This window comes from Sceloporus occidentalis, unplaced genomic scaffold (genome assembly GCF_023333645.1).
Source record: "Sceloporus occidentalis isolate IW3139 unplaced genomic scaffold, rSceOcc1.0.p SCAF_3, whole genome shotgun sequence".
Lineage (NCBI taxonomy): Eukaryota > Metazoa > Chordata > Lepidosauria > Squamata > Phrynosomatidae > Sceloporus > Sceloporus occidentalis.
This window is the reverse complement of record NW_028316983.1, coordinates 220,997,989-221,018,622: the sequence shown is the minus strand read 5'-3', so window position 1 is coordinate 221,018,622 and position 20,634 is coordinate 220,997,989. Positions and strand designations below refer to the sequence as shown.

General features: G+C 36.8%; 1 protein-coding gene across 3 annotated transcripts in view; it reads right to left on the bottom strand.

Annotated features, from left to right (window-relative positions):
* The window catches only part of VPS13B (vacuolar protein sorting 13 homolog B), a 472,964-nt gene that overhangs the window by 229,514 nt on the left and 222,816 nt on the right, over positions 1 to 20,634 (bottom strand). For all 3 annotated transcript variants that reach the window (XM_089517705.1, XM_089517703.1, XM_089517704.1), the window contains exons 23-25: positions 8,876 to 9,110; positions 4,556 to 4,776; positions 390 to 596 (exon numbers count right to left, since the gene is read on the bottom strand). In XM_089517705.1, coding sequence (XP_089373831.1) covers positions 390 to 596; positions 4,556 to 4,776; positions 8,876 to 9,110 — 663 coding nt within the window. The remainder of the gene's footprint in view (positions 1 to 389; positions 597 to 4,555; positions 4,777 to 8,875; positions 9,111 to 20,634) is intronic.

Below are 20,634 nucleotides of genomic sequence, written 5' to 3'. Positions count from 1 at the left end.
CAAGGACAGATGGTTTATGCTTTGTGCATAAATAAACAGCAAATAATCAAAAAAGGAAGCAAAGCCTTACAACCGTCTCCTCTTAGCCATGTGAGAGAGGGCAGGGCCAGCTGGAAGCCAACGTTTATTATTATGAGTGAACAGAGCCATTATGTTCGAAGATAGCTATAATGTTAAACCTTGCATCGCTTCTTCCTGGGTTTCCAATGTTTAATTTCAAACATGATTCATTAAATGTTTATGTACTACATGTTTATTGTTACAGCATTTGTTCAATCTTTATCCATATAAGTTAACTTGCATCTTTTATCCTTTTGATTTCTATTTGGTCACTTGCCCAGGCTTTATCTTCCAGAACACTATTACATGCCAATATAATTTTTAATTACCTCTGTAGTTGTCCCAAAGTCAGCAGATGGACTACATGTGCTGGTATCTGGTGGAGCTGTCCCAACGCTGCTTTTAATTGGGGAGCTAGGAGGTGCAGGCCCTGAAGCAGATTCTGTATGGGCCTGAGAGTGATGCAAAACACCTTTCTTCTGAATCTTATTCCAGACTTTGCTCATTATATCTGTTAGTTCATACAGCAACTGCACCTTATATAGGAAAAAATAAACATTAGCTTTAACAAATCACTTAATTTCTCTTTTAAGAATGCCTGATTTCATATTGCAAATACAGTGCACCTGCCCCAACCATGGGCTTGCCATCCGCAGATTTGAACATGTGCAGATGGCAAGCCTCACTGATTTCATGCGTGCACCACCATTAAATACCATGGAACTTGAGGTCCCACAGTTTTTGCTATCTGCTGGAAGGAGGTCCAGAATGGAGCCCACCCACCCCCAGGATAAAAAGGGCCCACTGTAGATCAGTTTGACATAACCACATTACAAACAGCATTTTGATTCTTATGAAAGAAAGTTTTGCATGAAAGATTATGCTTAGGGAAGCTTTCCTGCTTACAACCTAATTTCTGATATTAGATAATGTGTATTAGTGTGTATTGTTTTATAGTGTGTTCTTTTAGAGTTATTTTAATGATAAATTGTTAGATTATATTTTGCTGCTTTTGATTTTTATCTGTATTTTGGCAGGTTTTTATCTGTATTTTGGTATGACTTTGTAAAGCCCCGTGTAAAACTTACAGCGCTATATAAATAAATTTTAATAATAATAAATAATATCATTGTACAGGAAGCAGGCCTTAAAAATCAGTACAACTCATTGTGTAAAACATTAAGTTACAGCTTTAATTTTTTTTAAAAAGTTCATTTTACAGTTTCTAGACTATTTCACAGACTCATATACAAGTTGCCTCTTCAGTGGACTATGAATCAGTTCCAGATTCTAAAATCTATTATGTAAAGTGAAGGAGTTTTGTTCCCATGGTAGATAGAAAGTTTCTAATCTATAACTAGAACACCAATAACCAATATGCAACTGATAAACTATCTGAGATAATTCATTCTAATATTCAGATAACATTCTGTATAACATGTTTGACTAAATTCTAAGGGATAATGTCTTCATAAATAAGCATTAAACAAGGAATTTGCATGACTACAGGTTGTCATATATGTATAAAAATCTACTATATAAAAATAACAAATAAAGATATTTTATATAAAGTATTCAGTTGCTGACACACAGAATACAGAAAACTGGATTTTTCCATTGTACAAAAGAAATGCTAAGATACACTGTCATAGGTCAATAGTAGCTGTCTATTGTTTTTACTTGGTCTGAAATTGATATATTTCACTGACTGCATTTGATTATCATAAGGGTGGTGGTTTCTATTTTGCATGCTGGTGGCAATGTCTCTAGAATGATTTTTTAAAAATCATTTCCATGTACACATCAAATAATTAAGAGGAGCCAGTCCTGTTATGTGGTCTCTTTTATTCCCAGTGTTGGCAATACTTCTTAAATGTTGTGGTAGCTTTGGTAGCTTATCTAAAAATTATAACTATAAGTAAATTAAAAGCAAGAGAACAAAGCTAGTATTTTTAATGCATTTTCTGCAAGTTTTATAATGGCAATCTCAGATCTCTCTTTGTGGAGCTGTTTGTGTGATTGTACAGGGAAATGCAGAGATATACATCACTTTGGATCTTACAGCATCACAATTGTTAGCTAGTACCTGTATGCTAGCTTGCATACAGACCTCTCTCATCAGAATAGAATCACAGAATCATAAAGTTGGAAAAGACTAAATTCTATAGTGTTAATTTGCTACTTACTGGTGTTGTTATGTCCCTTCAAATCGACCTCAACTTATGGCAACCCTATCATAGATTTTCTTTTGTTCAAAGGAGATTTGCCATTGCTGTCCCCTGAGACTGAGACAGTGTGATTTGTCCAAGGTCACCTAGTGGGCTTCCATGGCCAAATAGGGATTTCAACTTTGGTCTCCTGGAGTCTTTTAACTATTAGCTAGTTATTTGTGTTTCATATGCATTGCCAGTTATGAAGCTCTACAATAATATTTGCTACTCTCTTATGCAGTCATTGTGTGCATTTTGATTTTTGTGTATTCAAATATAACTCCCACTTTCAGGGATCTGTGTGGATATGGGTTACTGAGTCCAATCAGTCTAAAATGTGCTAATCTCAAGATCAAATACTCTCTTATAGTTGTGTAGACTCAGAACATGTATGATGAATTCATAGGTGTGCTCTAGTAATGCGTACTACACAAGCTTGTGTCCTTAATCATAAGTTTTTAAAACCATAGAAATGGGCAAGGAGGCAAGCAGTTATCACTACTAGACCCAACACTAACTCTATTTCCTCTAAAAATGTTCCAGGGTTTGGGTCATATGCATCCTATTCAAGTTTAGTAACATGGTTCAAAACACAGCAGAAATAATCCAGTTTGAGACTGCTTTAACTGCCCAGAATTCCCTAGCATTGAGCCAGAACAGTTACAGCAGTCACAAATTGGATTATTTCTGCAGTGTGTTTTGAACCAGTGACTTTAACTAGGTGAATGAGCTGGTAAATGGGAGAAGACTGTTTCAACTCATTCCATATCCAAATCTAATGAGAATGCAGGCCTGAATAAACATCAGAGTAAACCTTTGCAAACACTTCATATTTACCTATGACTGTTTATAATGGATCAGGATACTGTTACTTTCACCTTGATTATAAACAGATTGGATTATTACAGATTGTTACATGGAGCCAATTAAAATAGTGCTTGGAATTTCAAATGGTAGAAGATGAGACATCCTAGTTACTGATGGGGGACTGAGGTTTTTGGATCACTTTTTACCAAAATTACATAATATTCACTAGTAGCTAGGCCATGCAGGATTTGGAAGATCACTTCCAAATCCTGCATCTGACCTTTAAAGTCCAAAATGGAATTGGGTTTGATATGAAAGCTGATAAGCAGAAAATCAATTCATTTGAGATATGGTACTGGACAAGACTGCAGAGGATACTGTGGACAGCTGAAAAGACAAACAAAAGAGGCCTTGAAAAGATCGAGCCTGAACTCTCCTTAGAAGCCAAGATGATCAAAGTGACGCTGTTGTACTTTGGCCATATCATGAAAAGGCATGACTCATTACAAAATACAATAATGCTAGGAAAAGTGGAGGGAAGTAGAAAGAAAGGAATATTACAAGCTAGATGGATAGACTCACCTATAGGACCTAAGCAGAACAATGGAGGACAGGGGGGCTTGGAGAGGTCTCATCCACAGGGTCACCATGAGTAAGGGTTGACTCCAGGGCAGTTAATAATAATAACCACAGCAACAACAAAGAATTCCACCTACTCTATAAACCAACGTGAACCTTAAAATTACTAGTTTTGGGGTATAGTGTGTAGGTATGAGGGATGGATTTTTTTTAAAAATGGAATATTTTGCCCAACTTGCTCCTTCTCTTTCTTCCTCACAACTCTTAATTAATTTCTGCCATGAGGTGTTGCTGACCATCTGCTTTCCTTTCTTATATAGATTTGTTTCTGGTTTTGCTGCTTCTCTCTTAAGTTTTATTCATTGATATTTTATCTGTTTATATGTTTGATTTATGATTGACCCTTTTGAAAATCTGCATGAGGGAAAGGTTAAATTAGGGTACAGAAAGGAAGGAAGGAAGGAAGGAAGGAAGGAAGGAAGGAAGGAAGGAAGAGTCTGCTCCTTGTAACAGAGAGTATCATTACCTTGCTTAAAAATATGAAAGCAGGTATGTGTTAATTTGTACAAAGACTATATTAGATCATTTAAACAGATGCATCCACAGCGACAGCAAGGCAGGGCCCCAGCATTTAACAGTACATCTGCAAGTGATTTCATTCCATCAGCCAAAAGATGCATTTATGTGCTGTAGCTATTACACTTTGAGACGAATTTAAATTACAAAACTTGAAAGAGCTTCAAAGCAAATCTTAATCTAAGTACCCTGATCTTGATGGCTCTGTTTTTAGGGTTTAAAAATGCTGGAAAGAAAGAAACTTCTTTTACAAAACCTAAAATAATAATCCTTAAATCAAGCGATTTTTAATTGACTTCAATAAATCAAATAAATGCACCAACCTGAGGATTTGAGCATTTTACTTCAAGAGACTCAAGGTCAACATGGAGACATACAACAAATGAGTTCTTGGATTCAGGCCCTGCAGCATGCAGCATTTGCGAAGTGACTGCCAGGGTGGAGGTGCAGCCCATGGGTTCTATTAAATTAAGAGTCATTTGCTGGCCAAGAAGAGTATACACACTAAAATGATCCAGATTGATTGTCCAAGGGAAAGCATCACCTGGAGAATAAGGAACAAAGCAAAACAAAAAGTGAAATAATCAGTAAATAACTTCAAAAATTTGATCAATAAAAATACTCAAATTGATTATTCTAAAAAAATACAGTGAAAAATAAACAAATGTCACCTAAAAATATTTATTTATAACAGGAATACTTTCTATAGTGAAAGCAACACCAAGATCCTAACCATTTCCAAGTATGCTGGCGAAACGTCAGGAATAAACTCTTCTAGAACATGGCCACATATAGCCCGAAAAATTCACAAAAAAACTATGGATGCCGGCCATGAAAGCCTTCAACTTCACATTTCCATTTTCACCTCATGTATAGCTTACATGCCAAGAAAATTGGACTCATATTCCATGCTTCAGATGTGTCCATGTGCTAGAACTGTATTGTTGTGGCTGTATTTAAAGAACTAGGCACACCAAAACAGAGCAGTTTAAGCTTCATTTTTTCAGTGGGAGAATTTCTATTCATTTTTTAAAATTTTTATTAAATGTTATTATAAAAACACACACTGTCTTTCTATCTCTCTATCCCTCTTTCTCCTTCTTACCCCCCCCCCTTTTCTCTCTCTCCTCTTCCACCCTAGTGGGAGAATTTCAAGAATGTGCATTTCCTCTTAGATGGGACATAAATTGATTTGCATTTTTTGAAAAAGTTTTATATAGTTTTGATTACTGGATTATTTTGCTGCTCCCAAGGCAGCCAGGTGCAAGGGAGAAGCTTCACCCTAGAGAAGAGGAACTCTAAATCCTTCATCAGGGCAGAGAAAGGTGACATGCTCTGGATTGAGAATTGGTGTGGACTGGGAAAGGGAGAGATTTTAATTACAGGAGTCACTCCAAGACAAAGGACTCTTTTCAAGAATTGAGTACAGCTACTCCTTCCTCAGTCACATGTCCACCCCACACAGTTTCAAGTGTCCACTCTGCCACAAAAAATTGTTTCTTCTGCTACCTCTTCTCTCAGCCTGTCTGATGAAAGAAAGCAGGTGCAGCAGTGCAACTCAAACCTACCAGCCAGGTCCCAACAAAGCTCAGACAGGTTCTCAAATGTGAAAGCTCCTGTTTGCAGCCACTTCTCCCCTGCCACCCTGTGCTCTTACTCTGTCCCCAAATGGTGCTGCTCTGAGTCACAGAAGCAATGCCCTGTACCCAAGTCTCACACAAGTTTCCCAAGTACTACTACTAGCGAACGACGCCAGTAAGCGAATGAACTCATATGGGCAGGCAAAGAGCAGGAGATAACCCCACATAAAATGATTAGGGAGGCTGTGTAGTGGCTTTTTGGGGACCCTAAAAAGAAGTTATATCCCCAGCATGGTCCTAAAGGTTGCTGGTTCCCCTTGTCTTTCCTGCACACCAATACTTTGACTGAAGGCTCCCTGCTGTCCCCTTTTTCCCTCACCGGCCCCCTTCTGCCCACTTTCCATCTCACTGCCCCTCTGGATCCTTCCACCTCTCCCCGGGGATGGAAATCACTGTTCTAGACAGTGAGGAAAGGTGAGGAGAAAGGGGGTTTCACCATCTGCCAAAGGCAACATCTCATACTATCTGAGAGTGTCCCAACCCTTTGGGAGGAAGGAGGGTTAGGACAGTTAGAAAAGAGGGGGGATCTGTAAAAATCACCACCTCCCTTTTTTCTACAAGAGAAATTCTTTGTAGGATCCAAAGTATTTTATAGACAGAGGGCATTCATTTGTTTATAGAGGGCAAGGTATGATTGTTTTCCCATTTAAGTTCTTTTTGTACAAAAATGAATGTTTTGAAAGTTTCAATGGGTCCAAGGAAGTAAAACCTGGAAATATTGGTCTTTTTTGTACTGTATCTCTCAAGAATCTCCCCTGCCAATACGGCAAGGGGTATTTTAAGAATTATAATAAATAAACAACATTTCCAAGCTCTTCACAAAGTATGTGAGAAAGCTAGAAATACCTTTTTAAATTAATGTTATTATGCACACACAACTGACTACTTAAGTAGTTTTCTGTTTCTTTATCTCTGGAGAGAAGGAATTAACATTAAATAGAAATATATGAGTTTACCAAAGATTTTCAGTGTGGAACAGCTCTGAATGAAAAGTCAAGTCATTACTAACATGTGTACTGCAGCTTAATCCAACATATAAACTATAGGGAGTTACACTGAAAGTCTACCTAGGCAAATGCTTTTGCTTTCCATCCAGACTTTCAGATTTTTTTGGTTGATTTCAAGTGAGTGAGCTTGACAATATTAGGTAGTATTTGAAATGATGAAGTGTGTGGCCACAGTTGAGTTCAATTTTTGTTTTGATCCGTGTATACAGATTAGCACTTGATTTACACATGTACCTTTTACTGTGGTTGTGCAAATAACACTGCATGATATTAAAGATAGGAGTAGTACTAGAATCCTAAACAGACAGTTGTTTGTATCGTTTGAGTTTAAAAAGAAAATGGAAGACATTTAAAGCCTCTTTATTTGATTAAACATTAGCTTTTATAATTTCAGAATCAATCCTTAATCGTGCTAAATTATCTGATGCATTTAAAGCGCATTCAAGGTTTCCACAGAATCTCATACAATGGATCAGCCATGGAGAGATCTTGTTAATAGAAAAAAGGCAGAAAATTTAAAAACTTGATAAACACATCAAAGGATGGAATGGGTTCTGGGGACTTCTTTTCTCCAGATAATTGATGATGTAGTTACTAAGCAGATGCACTAAGAAGTGAGGTTAGCTAAAAGAAAATTCATAGCATAGCAAAATCAGGACTCCTAATGCCAGTTACTAACCCATACTAGAGTAGACCCACTCCGTGAATGAACATACATGACTTTTGATCTAGTAATTCACATTGATCCACTGTTTCTGTTTTGGGAAAACCAAATGGATTTAGGCCATTACTTATATGATTTTCATTCATTTGCATTTGTCCATTTTTACTGTCCCTCCTCATTGGTTTTTTTTGAAACTTTGGTACATTCTTTTTGACCTGCACAGCCACTGCCATGTAGCAACCCTTCCAGTTTGGAAAGTGTTAGCAGGGGTTCTTCATTATTTTCACACATAATGAGATGTTCCCATGTGATATTACCTTGGGACCTCTTTGTCTGCAGGCTTGTCATCCATGGATTTAACCATCCGCAAACAGTAAGCCCATTGTTCCCAATGGTGGTGCATGCATGTGGCTGAGCTAGTGGGTGCACGCACATTACGGCACCATTAGGGACAAGTGGACTTGAGGTCCCCCATATTTTGGTAAGGTCCAACTGTATTTTTATTCTTCTACAAAAGTAGGAAGCATCTGTATTAAAAGCACTATCCTGTACAATATTGTTGCGGTCAGGTAAATTTTTCAAACTAAACTGACCCTATAGGAAACATCATGCTTACTTACACACAAATTGTCATGTATCATTTAGTAAAAAAACGAATAGTTCAAAACAAAAAATTAACTATTTAAAAGCTATAATTTTAACTATTTAAAACAAATAGTAAGGTTAAAAGCATCATATGGTGCAAGTAACACAAACAATTACTTGCAATTCCCCAAGAATAATTAATTCTTTTTAGATGGTCATTTCAAGACATCAGACAAGCCAAAGAAAATTTGTTAAAGGAGGGAAATTGTCAATAGCATCAAACCCTATCAAATATAGACCCATAAAATTTCAAAGAATTAGCAATCAAATTATTAAAATCGAAAATCTTAAGCTCACTTAAAACTGAAGTAACACTCAATGAAAAAAACCAATAAAATAAGGCAAATAATCAAAATGATCAGTGGATTCAAATGTTGGGGATGGAGGGTGTTTGTAAGAAAAAGAAGAAGACTAAATCTTAAATGATATAAGAACCAAAATCAGAAAATACTTGTAGCTGAACAAAAATCTTGAAAATAATGGTAGAAAGAAGGACACACTTTGAAAATATTATATAATGGCAATAAAATCAAATAGCTGAATTAATTTTAGAAGCAACTCCTCCTCCCAAAAAATATTTTTTAAACAACATTATTATATCTGAAGTGATTTCATCATATTAAAATATTCATAGGAAATAGTAGCAATGTGCCAAAATTCCTTCTTTTAGAATTTGAAATACTCTACCTTCTTCAAGAATTGGTCTTTGCACAACAAATGGAATCTCTTGCAAGGGCTCCATGTATTTGTGGCCAGCACTCATAACTTTTATCTGTGGTAAGCAAAGGACAAGAGTTCCAGGCATACGAGCCTGCCCATGATACCAGCTGCGGACAGTCCCAGGAATATCACCCAATACAATTGTACTGGGAGATGGAAGGCTGTCATTTGGAATGAACATACAGCAGGACTGCACTTCAAGCTGAAAAACAACACACAGACCTTATGATGTCTTTACTGAACCTTGAGATCAAAATATTACACAACAGCAAGAATGATAATCATTTGCAAGTATTTTGTTTTATATATCACAGATTATTTTTAAAATAGTCACATAGCAGCAGCAGGTGTTTTTCATTTTTGAAATTTCCACATAGAAAAAGTCACACCTGAAGAGGTGTCATTTTAGCCTATAAACTTGTTCAGAAAAACATTAACACAAAAAGCTCAACATATATCTACCTTTCCACACCTCCTTCCGAGAGGTGACTGAGTTGGATAACGTACTTGCAAAAAAAGTAGGGTGAGAGAAAGAGAGAAAATCCTCCTGCTTTGCAGTTTATTACCTTTTTGTTAGCACTACCTAAAGTCTTCAGATCAGACTACTGACTCATAGGTTTGCATTTTCAGTGAAAATTCTTCCTTTTTTTTTAAATAAAGTACAGAAAATAAAGTTCATTATGATCACTGTATCATTCTTAACGCATATAACAGACATACGAGTTCCATTATGTTGCCAAATGTTGCTCATTATTGCCAAAACCACACATTACTAGAACTGTAGCCCTTTTGCAATTATGTGCACATGGAATGTTAAACCTGGCTCAGGATCCTGGGAAATTTACTCTTAATATTTATGTGGGGTTTTAAAGTTCAGATCTGTTAACCTTCATCATACAGAACAAAGATCTCAAAGCATGCATGTAATTAACTTTCAATGGAAAAAGGATGCATAAAGTGTGTACAAAAGGACTCAGGAATCGGGTTCACCAATTATGACCAAAGGCTCCTTCATCATACCCAATCCTTATTTATTCCCACTGCTGTATCCTTAAATACTATCTTAACCCATTTCCAATACATTTTTCCCAAAAAGCAATTATCACATCTAAAATAAAAGAGTATACATTAATTAAGTTTATGTAATGACTGAAAAGACTGAAAACCAAGGGTTAGAATCCAGAATCTCCATTCCAGAAGTGGGAGGGCTCCACTTGTTCCACCACCCTATTCAGGGACATGCTTGTGATGTAACAGACTTTTAATGGAAAATGTTCTCCCATGTATTAGATACCATAGTAATAAGTTGGCAGCAATGGTGAAAAAATGAAATGTTGGAAATGACTGGTGGATTGTTTGAGGGGATTTGAATAAGGGTGGTGAATGAAGATTATATATATATATATATATATATATATATACACCACCCTTTCCCCAAAACTGGGACTCAGAGTTAGAGAGTTGTGTGGTGAAGTGAACAAATGAGTGGGGATTAGCTTTGAGTCAGTCAGTCAGGTTTAGGAATTAATGTGTGGTGTTTAAGTGTTTGAGTTACCAAGGTGAAGACTGTGAGTGAGAATAAAATACTTGTTTTGATAGTATCAAATTATTAATCTGTTTTGTTTCATGCAACTTCTGTTAATAAAGTATTGTTTTGTATTATCATGAACTTTTGGCCTGCAGGAACTGGGTGGATGCAAGGATGGCTGGATGGCTGGATGGCTAGATAGATAGATAGATAGATAGATAGATAGATAACCAGATACATAGGACAGACAGCTAAATGATAGGGTTCAGACATGGTGTCTGTGGTGGAAGCAGAGAAATAGAGTTGGTGTTAGAAGCTGCATAATATCCTGCACAGAGATCTTCAGGGCATCTAGTAAGGTCCCCACAGTTGATGGCACAGCAGAAAGACAGGAGGAGATCCTTATATTGGTGGCAAAGAACCCAAACAGACAGGCCAAAATAAAGCTGCTTTGGGTCACTTTGGAGATATGCTGTTTAAATAATGCATATGTCCTAAGAGGCTGGAAGCCGTGCCAAAGCCACACTCCAGTCCTAAGGATTGGAGTGCAGCTTCTGGCCTCTCAAGATCTATGTGTCATTTAAACAGCATACCTCCAAAGTGACCCAAAGCAGTTTTATTTTGGCCTGTCTGTTCAAGCCCAAAGTGGGGAATAATGGAAACCCTTATTCTTGGTGGTAGACATGAGATTTGTGAAAATCTTCACATCTAGTGGCAGAAGAGATTTAGGCAGAAACTCACATCTGATGGGAAAGTATTGGGATAAAGGGGCAGAAGCTTCACAGTCCTCACTAGAACACAGTCCCACCCTCTCATAAGTGTTCACTACCTTCTCTGTAGTCTGAGAGGCATGTCAGAGCAGAGCCTATGGGAAGAAGGGGACAGAGAATTGAACACAAGTCCAATAGTCCAATTGCAACACACCTGAATGTGGATTCAACCAAAAGTATTCAACCAATCTCCATAATTTTTGTTGGCAGTATTTGAGTTAAACAGATCTGAATAATTTTGGAATACATGTATCCCTGAATTTATGCACAAACACACTTACACACAACAAAGGCAAAAGTTTCCTTTTAAATCCTTCATATGAAGATAATTTCTTGACTTCTAAATGGGATTGCTTTTAAAAATTCTTCCCTGTTCAGAAAGAGTTTCAAAAGAAATGAATGATCTGAATGAAGATATTTTTTTAAAAAATATACACTTTATCCTGTCTTCTAAACTGTAGAAGCAATATACAGTGCTTCTACATGAGATTGGTACATTTTAAGCTATTATGTATTCTATAAAAAAAGGCCCCATTTGGTTTGTTTCATGTTCATAAAGCAAAATGGAATGTATAAAGATTAGATTGTCACACAGTGTGGGGTGTCCCTTATTCTTGCCTCAGAAGGGAACAAAAAATATGCAGCACTGAAAAATTCTAAAGTAATTTGCTATACTATGTAGATATTTCTCTCTATTCTTGTTTTATTTAAACAAACTGACAAAGATTTACTGCACATACATATAACTTCAATTTACAACAATAAATACAAAGTTCCATGCATGTAATCATTTCCAATATTAAAGCTATCTAAAGTTGAAAGACAAAAGTAATTTTATCTTTGTAACTATTTATTGATTCAAGTGTACAAAGTATTCTTTAAATTGAACAAAAAAGATTGTGTATTTTCACAGATTTGTATAATCAAAGGCTGTTAAAAAGATGTTTGCAATGGCATACGTATATTTTTGGTTCATTAGACATTAGTGGCACAGTTTTGATATATAATCATGTCTACCATGATTATACAGTTATAATCAGCACAGCTTTTGTTCTATCAGTGTCAAAGATGCTGATGAATTTCTCTGAAACTGGGCCTCAATATTAAATTGAGGACTCATAAATATGCCCAGAAAAGAAAGCTTTACAAGCCCCATCCCCAATTTCTCTTAATTGGGCTAAGCAAAGCCTTTGACAGATACATACAATGTTGTTGTTGCTTTTAAAGAAAAAATAGGCCATGCTGACTTTCCTGACTGCCTAAGCAGTAAGTGAAGCCCAGCCTTGGATATTCTTTACCTCTATAATAATGAATTGGGTAAATGTTCAGAAGCTAACATTCCACAATTGAGATAGGAGTTTTCCTACTGAATACCAAAAGGGTATCTATGGCAAGAGAGTTCTCAGCAGGGGGTTGGCCCCTGTGTCCTCTACCATCTCCACCACCCCTTGGACTGCCACCAAATTAACTATTTTTAAAGGATATTTTCCCCTAAAAAAGCTCTGATAATTTTATTTTTAAAAAAATTGATTGGAAAAAATGAATAAGAAATACAGTTGGCTCCCCATATCCATGGATTCTGCATTCATGGATCATACATCTATGTACGGCTTTAATTTTTTTTAATACAACAGCATAAAAACCAGTTATTAAAATTGCTTTAAAATTACAATAAAATTTAATCCCCATTACAATGAGGCGATTTAAGGGAGAGTCAAGGAGGCACAATTGTGGGAAAGTGGAGAGGGCCCATGTATTAGTCTGGGAATGCCCACCAGAAGAGATCCATCTTGATGGCTTTTTTAAAGGTCTCAAGTGATGTTATGTGACGGGTCTCCTCTGATAGGGCATTCCAAAGTTTATGAAATGCACAAAACAAATCACTAACACATCTTGAATATATATGCAGTGTTTTTCTCCACTTCCTAAATATAATATACTGAAGATATAATATGCTGAAATTGTGAAGACATATTGAGATTTTCTCTATCTTGGCCACACTGAAGCTTAATGAAAATTGAGAAGTGATGAAAGATCAGCAGGATTTCCTTACTGGCCATTCAGTGGGACTGATTTAAGTGAAACAGAAGACATTTTCATTCCTGAGGTGTTGCAACCAGGAAGAACTCTGCTGTACTCTACCAAGGGAGACAAACACTGGAAAGCTTCTAGCTACCCGCCTTTTCAAAAATCATTTCACCCTATCCCTCTATGCATTCTGTTTCACCTGCTGTCAAGGAGAGCTAACTCCATTTGTTTGTGTTGCATACCTTCATCTTGTCTCTGACATATGGCAACCCTATCACAGGGTTTTCTTAGCAAAATCTGTTGCGGGGGCAGTCAATGCCTTCTCCTGAGGCTGAAAAGGTAACGCAGTGGGTTTTCATGCTTGAGTGATGGTACAAATCTTCATCTCTAGAGTCCTACTCAAACTCAAGCCAATACACCATGCTAGTTCTCGCTAACTACATACACTATTATTTTTGTTGTTGACAGAATTAGAATGCCAGAGCATATGGACCACGCACTAACTGTTATGATTACAATTTACATACTGTTCTCTTGCCTGTTTATTTCCCCTTTTGATGGCAACATACTTAGGGTTGTTGTTTAATGTTCTCAGGCCCATACTGAAAAAGCTACTTAACTCCATTTGACAAGATCTCAGAGCAGGGTGTGGCAAAAAATATATGTAATCATCCAAAGGTAGCCATCCCTACAGATGATTTAGCTACAACAGCTTTTCAACCCTTTGTCTGAGGCATTGATGAGCAAGATACTGGCATATGAATATGTTCCAATTAGGGTTTTTAATTTCTATGTATACAAAGTTCTTCATATGGTATTACAGAATTACTACAAAAAGGATATGCATACTTTTTTTAAAAAAAATGCTTCTTCAGAGTAAATCCATATTTTCTTTCTGAAAAGGATTATCTATGTAGTCTATTAAATGTAGAATCTTGAAAAATATCTCCGAAAGCCTTAGATATCCAAAATCCATATCTAGGCACAAACTATTCTTATTTGCAGGTCCACATGCAAGAATGTAACTGCACAAGTACACACATCTCCATGCATTGAGGATCTGCCCTTTGACATATTAATGGAAATTACATTAAAATGAAGAAGAGTACTTTAAAAAAAAAATGAATCTTTGGATTAAATAATGACAATGTGTCAAAAATCACTTCAATGATAGGAATAGTGTTTTAAAACATATATAATCAAAATAATTTTAAAATCCTGTACTCTTAACGTTACATCAATAGCTTATATTAAAACTATCTAATAAATCTTTTTACACTTTAAAAAATAACTATTAAACTGCATGTCTAAAATTGTGAATGTAATGTGAAATGTGACTGATTTATATAACTGAATATAAATCTGGAGCAGTAAATCTTACATTAATGTAAAGATCTGACAATCCAAGGGAAAGAAAATGAAGTAATCTGCCAGTAAGAAGTCCTCAAGCTGAGGGTCAGATCCTGTTCATGGAAACCATCTGGTTGGGACCCTCTAAGCCACACCAAGCACAAATGATCTTTTAAAAAAATATCCTATTCATTAATGCATCACAGCTGCACTGAGTGTTACTTCATTTTTCCATGGCAACCTCTTTTCTGTTTCTAAGATTGTATTTCAGTTTTGGTAGCAACGTGTTCTTTTGCCAACACTGAACATACTTGTGTGTTAAAGACAAGGAATTATTACAAATTCTTGAAATAGAATCACCTCGTATTTTGATTATGTTAAGTACCAAGCTTGTGATGCAGCACTCCCCGATAACAGACCAATGAGGCCAACATGCCTTTGCAATCACAAAATGTAAGAAAAACATGTATTTATTTTCTCTGCTCGATAACATGTATAACCCCCACAAGTGTGCCAATTTTCACACTAATAACAGCATACTTGACTTTAGGAAGAAGCTAAAATACTGTTGCTATATAACTTGGACTAAATTCTCTGAGGATGCCAGCCATAGATGCTGGCAAAATGTCAGGAAGAAACTCTTGTAGAACATGGCCACATAGCCCGAAAAACCCACAAAAAACTATGGAGAAGTTTTGGTTTCTTGCAATTATTAAGAATGATACAGTGTGAATATTATAATATTTGACATTTTTAAAAAGCACTTTGTTTACAGTATTTCAGCAGTCATTCAACCAAACCATAAAAGGAAGTATTTAAACCAGTACTACAACCTCAATTTTTTATATACAAGTTCAAAACTGAGAGATACTGGGTTTAATGGTGTACTGCCTGTACTGCAGCCATTCACTCAAAACCACAAGGTTGCGAGTTCAAGACCAGCAAAAGGGCCCAAGTTCGACTCAGGCTTGCATCCTTCCGAGGTTGCTAAAATGAGTACCCAGACTGTTGGGGGCAAATTAGCTTACTTGCTAATTAGCTTACTTGCTGTTCACCGCTATGATCTTTGGAATAGCGGTATATAAATAAAACAAATTATTATTATTATTAATAATAATAATAATCCTGCTCAGTAACTCAACTGCCATTTAAAATTTGATTAGCTCTTTCCAGCTAATATTTCACATTTAAGCACCACATTATGTCAGCTCATAGCTGAGAAAAATATACTTGGTAGTGCTTTCTGCTCTTAATTTCTCTTTCACCCACTGTCTAAACCTCCTAGTCCAGGGGTAGGCAACCTGCGGCCCGCGGGCCGGATGTGGCCCGGCGAGGCCTTGGGACCGGCCCCAGCCTGGTCCTGCCGCCGATTGCCGCCGGGGCCTTTGGGGGGCAATTGTCTATAGAAGCCTCAGAAACATGCATTAATATTAACATTTTTAAAAAAAATCAGCAAATTTTTTCGCGTGTCCTCCATTTTTTTAAAAAAGTATCTTCCATTTGAAAAGTTTGTCCTACATTTGTCCTGGTTTATTTATCTATTTAATTTTTCTAAAAAAAATATTTAATTATTTATTTTTTGGCTTCGGCCCCCCAGTTGTCTGAGGGACAGCAACCCGGCCCCCGGCTCAAAAAGATTGCCTACCCCTGTCCTAGTCTATACCATATGTACTGCATATATACACCTGACTTTGAAATAATACTCTACCCACTAGATGAAGTGGGTTACAGTCTATGAGAGTTATACTCTATGAAAGCTAATCCATTTAAGGTTTTTCTCCTTGCAAAAGAGTAACATGGCAACCCTTGGAAATTGTTGTAGCTGTTGTGTGCCTTCAAGTCTTTTTTGACTTACAGAGACTCTTAACGTAAATCTATCACCACATTTTCTTGGTGTGATTTGTTCACTGGGGTTTTCCACTGGCTTCTTCTGAGGCTAAGAGAGTGTGACTTGCCCAAAGTTATCCAGTGGGTTTCCATGGTTGAGTGGGGATTTGAATTCTAGATTCTTAGTCCAAGACTCAAATCACTACACCATACTGGCTCTCTGGAAATTGTTACAACAGTTTAATTGTTAATAACATAGTGTAAAAAGTGATAATTACAACATACACTAAAAAGTGTAACAATAGACTTAGAAGTGTAATAATAAAAATACAACAATAAAAGTAACATATATTTAATTTATTTTAATGTGAAGAAACAATATTAAAAGATAGGAAAAAGGGAAAAAAACTACTAAAAATAATAAAGTACATTAAAATTTATTATAAATATATGCCATATTTCCTAGAAAATATGGTAGATATAACATGCATTGGCACATACACATCCTCTTCTCCAACAACTTACATGATAACTTCTCAGCATTTACCAGCCTCTTAACAGCAATCATCTCTCTCTCTCTCTCTCATTTAGGTACAGTCAGAAGTTCTTAAAGAAACAAACCCAGGATGGCTATCTATCTCTTCATCGCTTCTTTTCCCCGTCAACATCATACTAATCAGGAGTTCAGCCAAGATGATCAAAAGCTTGGAAATCCAATCAGATAGGGAAAGAACCAGGTAAGTAGGAAGGAATACATGGCAGAAAGAAAAAACATGGCCAAAGGAGGAACCAAAAAGCTATTCACATAGACAAATTTTGAGAATGTGCCTTTACTTTCTATGGACACCCATAGAGGAACTGGAAATACCTGATCCAAGATGCCTGTCAGCTCTGTTTACAGAATTTCTTTTACAGTAGACTCTTGGTATCTGCTGGGGTTTGAATCCAGGATTTCTCATCAATACCAAAATGTTTGGATGCTCAAGTCCCATTAAATACAAAGGTGTAGTAAAGTGGTGCCACTTATATAAAATGGCAAAATCAAGATTTGCTTTTTGGAATTTATGTATTTTTTAAAATCTTTCCAAACCGTGTATGGCTGAATCCATGGATAAAGAATCTGTAGTTACAGAGGGTCAACTGTACTAGAACAGCTATGAGCAGAAACTGAGTAGCAATTTGAATCCTGACATAGGCAGGAAACAAGAGAGAAAACTTAATTTCTTAAGGGTAGGATAGCTAATGAGAATACTAGGCACTCTATGGGGCAGATGTGTTTTATGCAACAGAAGCGTTGCATATAATTTCAACTCAAATTATTTCGAGATACTGTATATACTCATTTATAAGTCTAGGAATTTTTAGTAAAAAAATCACTTGACAAACCTGTGATGACTTATCCATGCATCAGTGTAAGTATTGTACTCTAACTCTCATATTTTAAAAAAGGGAACCATCCCCTTTCTCTGAGTAGAGTGGAGAAAGTAAAGAACATTGTCCATCCTGGTAGAACCTAAAAAAAGCACCAACCCACTCCACTTTCTTGACCACAGTGCCACTTCTAGCCATTTTGAGTGCTTGTGCAGGAAAATGGCAGCAGAGGCAGTTCTTTGGCGCTTCCCTCAAAGAGGTGCCAAGAGGAACTGAACTTTGAAGGAACTGAATAAGTCATTTGTGTATAATTGTCAGCTTTTCAGACAAAGTAATCACATTAAAATTAAAGGCTATAATGACCGATAACATAGTCATTCTTTACTTTGCTTTGTCTTTTCATCCTATTTAACTTGTGTGTGTTTTCTTAGCCCTGTCTGCACTTGGTCGACCCACCCCCACATCACACAGCGTTGATCTAACATAGTTACCTCCTCATCCATACAGACTTTAGTGTGAGCGCAAACAGTAATGCCTGATGTTTCTTGGCATTCTCTTCCTTTGCTTCATGCTTTACATTCTGTGTTACATGCCCCTATGTGTTACCCTTTACATGTCCACAGGTCATATCAAAATCCATAATTCTGGCCCAAAAACCTGCCCCTGACTTGTATGTGATGTCAATTTATAGTCAAGTATATACTATAAATGTATCTGAATATAGTCTCTGCTGGTTGTAAATAACTATTTTTAAATGTTCCTTAAAAATAGTTTACACCAGATCTCCTGTATCACATGCCAAACTTTATATTTTTGTCCTGCACTGATTCCACTTTCAGTATTTGTCAACAGAAATGCCACACTTAAACATAGAAAGCTGATCACCTTTTTTATCACAGCCGTGAGATTAGACATGGCCAAATGCTGGAAGCATGGGAATTTGACTATTGAAGGTTGGTGGTTAATGGAAAAACTTTCCAACACAATGAGACTTTGGAATGGTCATTCAAAGCATGACACATTTTATGAGGACTGGATGATTTTCATTGACTATGTACAGTGCACTTGTGTCATATGCGGGCGCGCTATTCGCAGCTTTAACCATATGTGGAAAGCCGTGGGGGAACATGCGGGGCGGTGTGTCCCATTCACTGCCGCGCCACTGCATGCATGGGCCCTATTCATGCAAATGGGGCTTGAACATGTGCAGAATTCGGTTTACGGGGGGGGGGGGTGGAACGGATCCCCCGCATAAGCTGAGGGCACACTGTATATGATCCTTCACACCATCTCCAACCTCTGATTCTCAGAACAACTTCTGGAAGGACACTTTACAACTTAATGCATTCGATGGGTTGCATTCATGAAACCCTGCAGACCAATGATTGTTGAGTAACATCACATCCTGTGGTTATTGTTTTATCTGTTCTTGTATCTTTCCTTTTCCTTTTATCTCTTCCTTAATTGCACTGTAATATTTGACTGTTTTATAAAGATATGAAAATCAATAAAAATAATTTAAAAATAGTTTACACTATTTTAAGGAACATTTGAAAACAGTATATTTATCTGAAATATATCAGTAACAATGTGTATTTGTTTGGCACTCAGCATACTATTACTCATGATTAACTCATTTGGTTGCAATGTGAAAACTGTGTTATTCTCACAGAAACTGAGCATTAACAACCAATTAAAAATAATTGTGTTTATGTTTCTCCATGACTTTAGCAACTATTAGTATCAAGAACACATGAAAAGTGAAAACTTCCCTCCTGCACACTGTAGCTGCCAAGAAACATTCTATAAGACTTACACTGGAGCCTTCAACATCTACAGAAAAAAGACCTTTGCAAAACAGTCAAGTATAGAATTTTTTTCACTGACATCATAAGAGCTTACAGCAAGCCAGGTACACTGAGCTGTCATGCAGGATACTAGTATGAGCAAAAACTGAATAAAGCTATGTAAACACTAGCCTTGCATCCAAAGTAAACTTCCCAGGTGTTTTTTGTTCTCAATACATTACTTGCTCTAATCTCACATGAAATAACAATCTTTCCAAGAGTTCATGTTACAATGAAGTTCTGATTTATCTGTTGACAACTAAGGACTTCTTCAGTCTACATTTGTCATAGATAACATCTATGTCCTAAATCACCATATATAAATAGAGCTTCCAAGGCAGATTTTGTAGACAAGGCCACAGTACCAGAATTTCATACAAGCACATCCCACCCACTGCCATGGAAAGGCAAAGTTTTAAGTATTTTCAGATTTGCAGTTCTATGTTTAGTAAATGATAAAACTCTTGAGAATATGATTACATTGTTAAAATGAGGGGGGGGGAGTGGAACATGAACACTACAATAAGAGCTGGCATGGATACAACTCTGGTTCTCTAACAATGCTGCAAGTGTGACTAGCAAAGTTGGAGAAAGCCTTGACAATAAAACACAGTAGCATACTCTACAAGAGCCAGTGGGGCACAGCAGTTTGAGTACTGGACTATGACTCTGTAGACCAGGGTTCAATTTCTTGTTTGGCCATGAAACCCACTGGGTGACCTTGGACACGATCTCAACATCAGGGGAAGGCAATGGCAAACTCTCTTTGAACAAATTTTGCCAATTCCAACCCCCTCCATGTTAGGAGCGTCTTAGAGTCGACGTAAGTAAGAAACTACTTGAAGGCACACAACAACAACAACAACAAAGCATACTCTGCAACCACTAGTTTTGCTATAACAATACTTTGCACTGCATTTCCTTAAATCACCATCTGAAACCATAGATTTCAGATCCATGTTTAATATAGACTTGGTTATCCTTAACCATGCTTAACATCTGTGC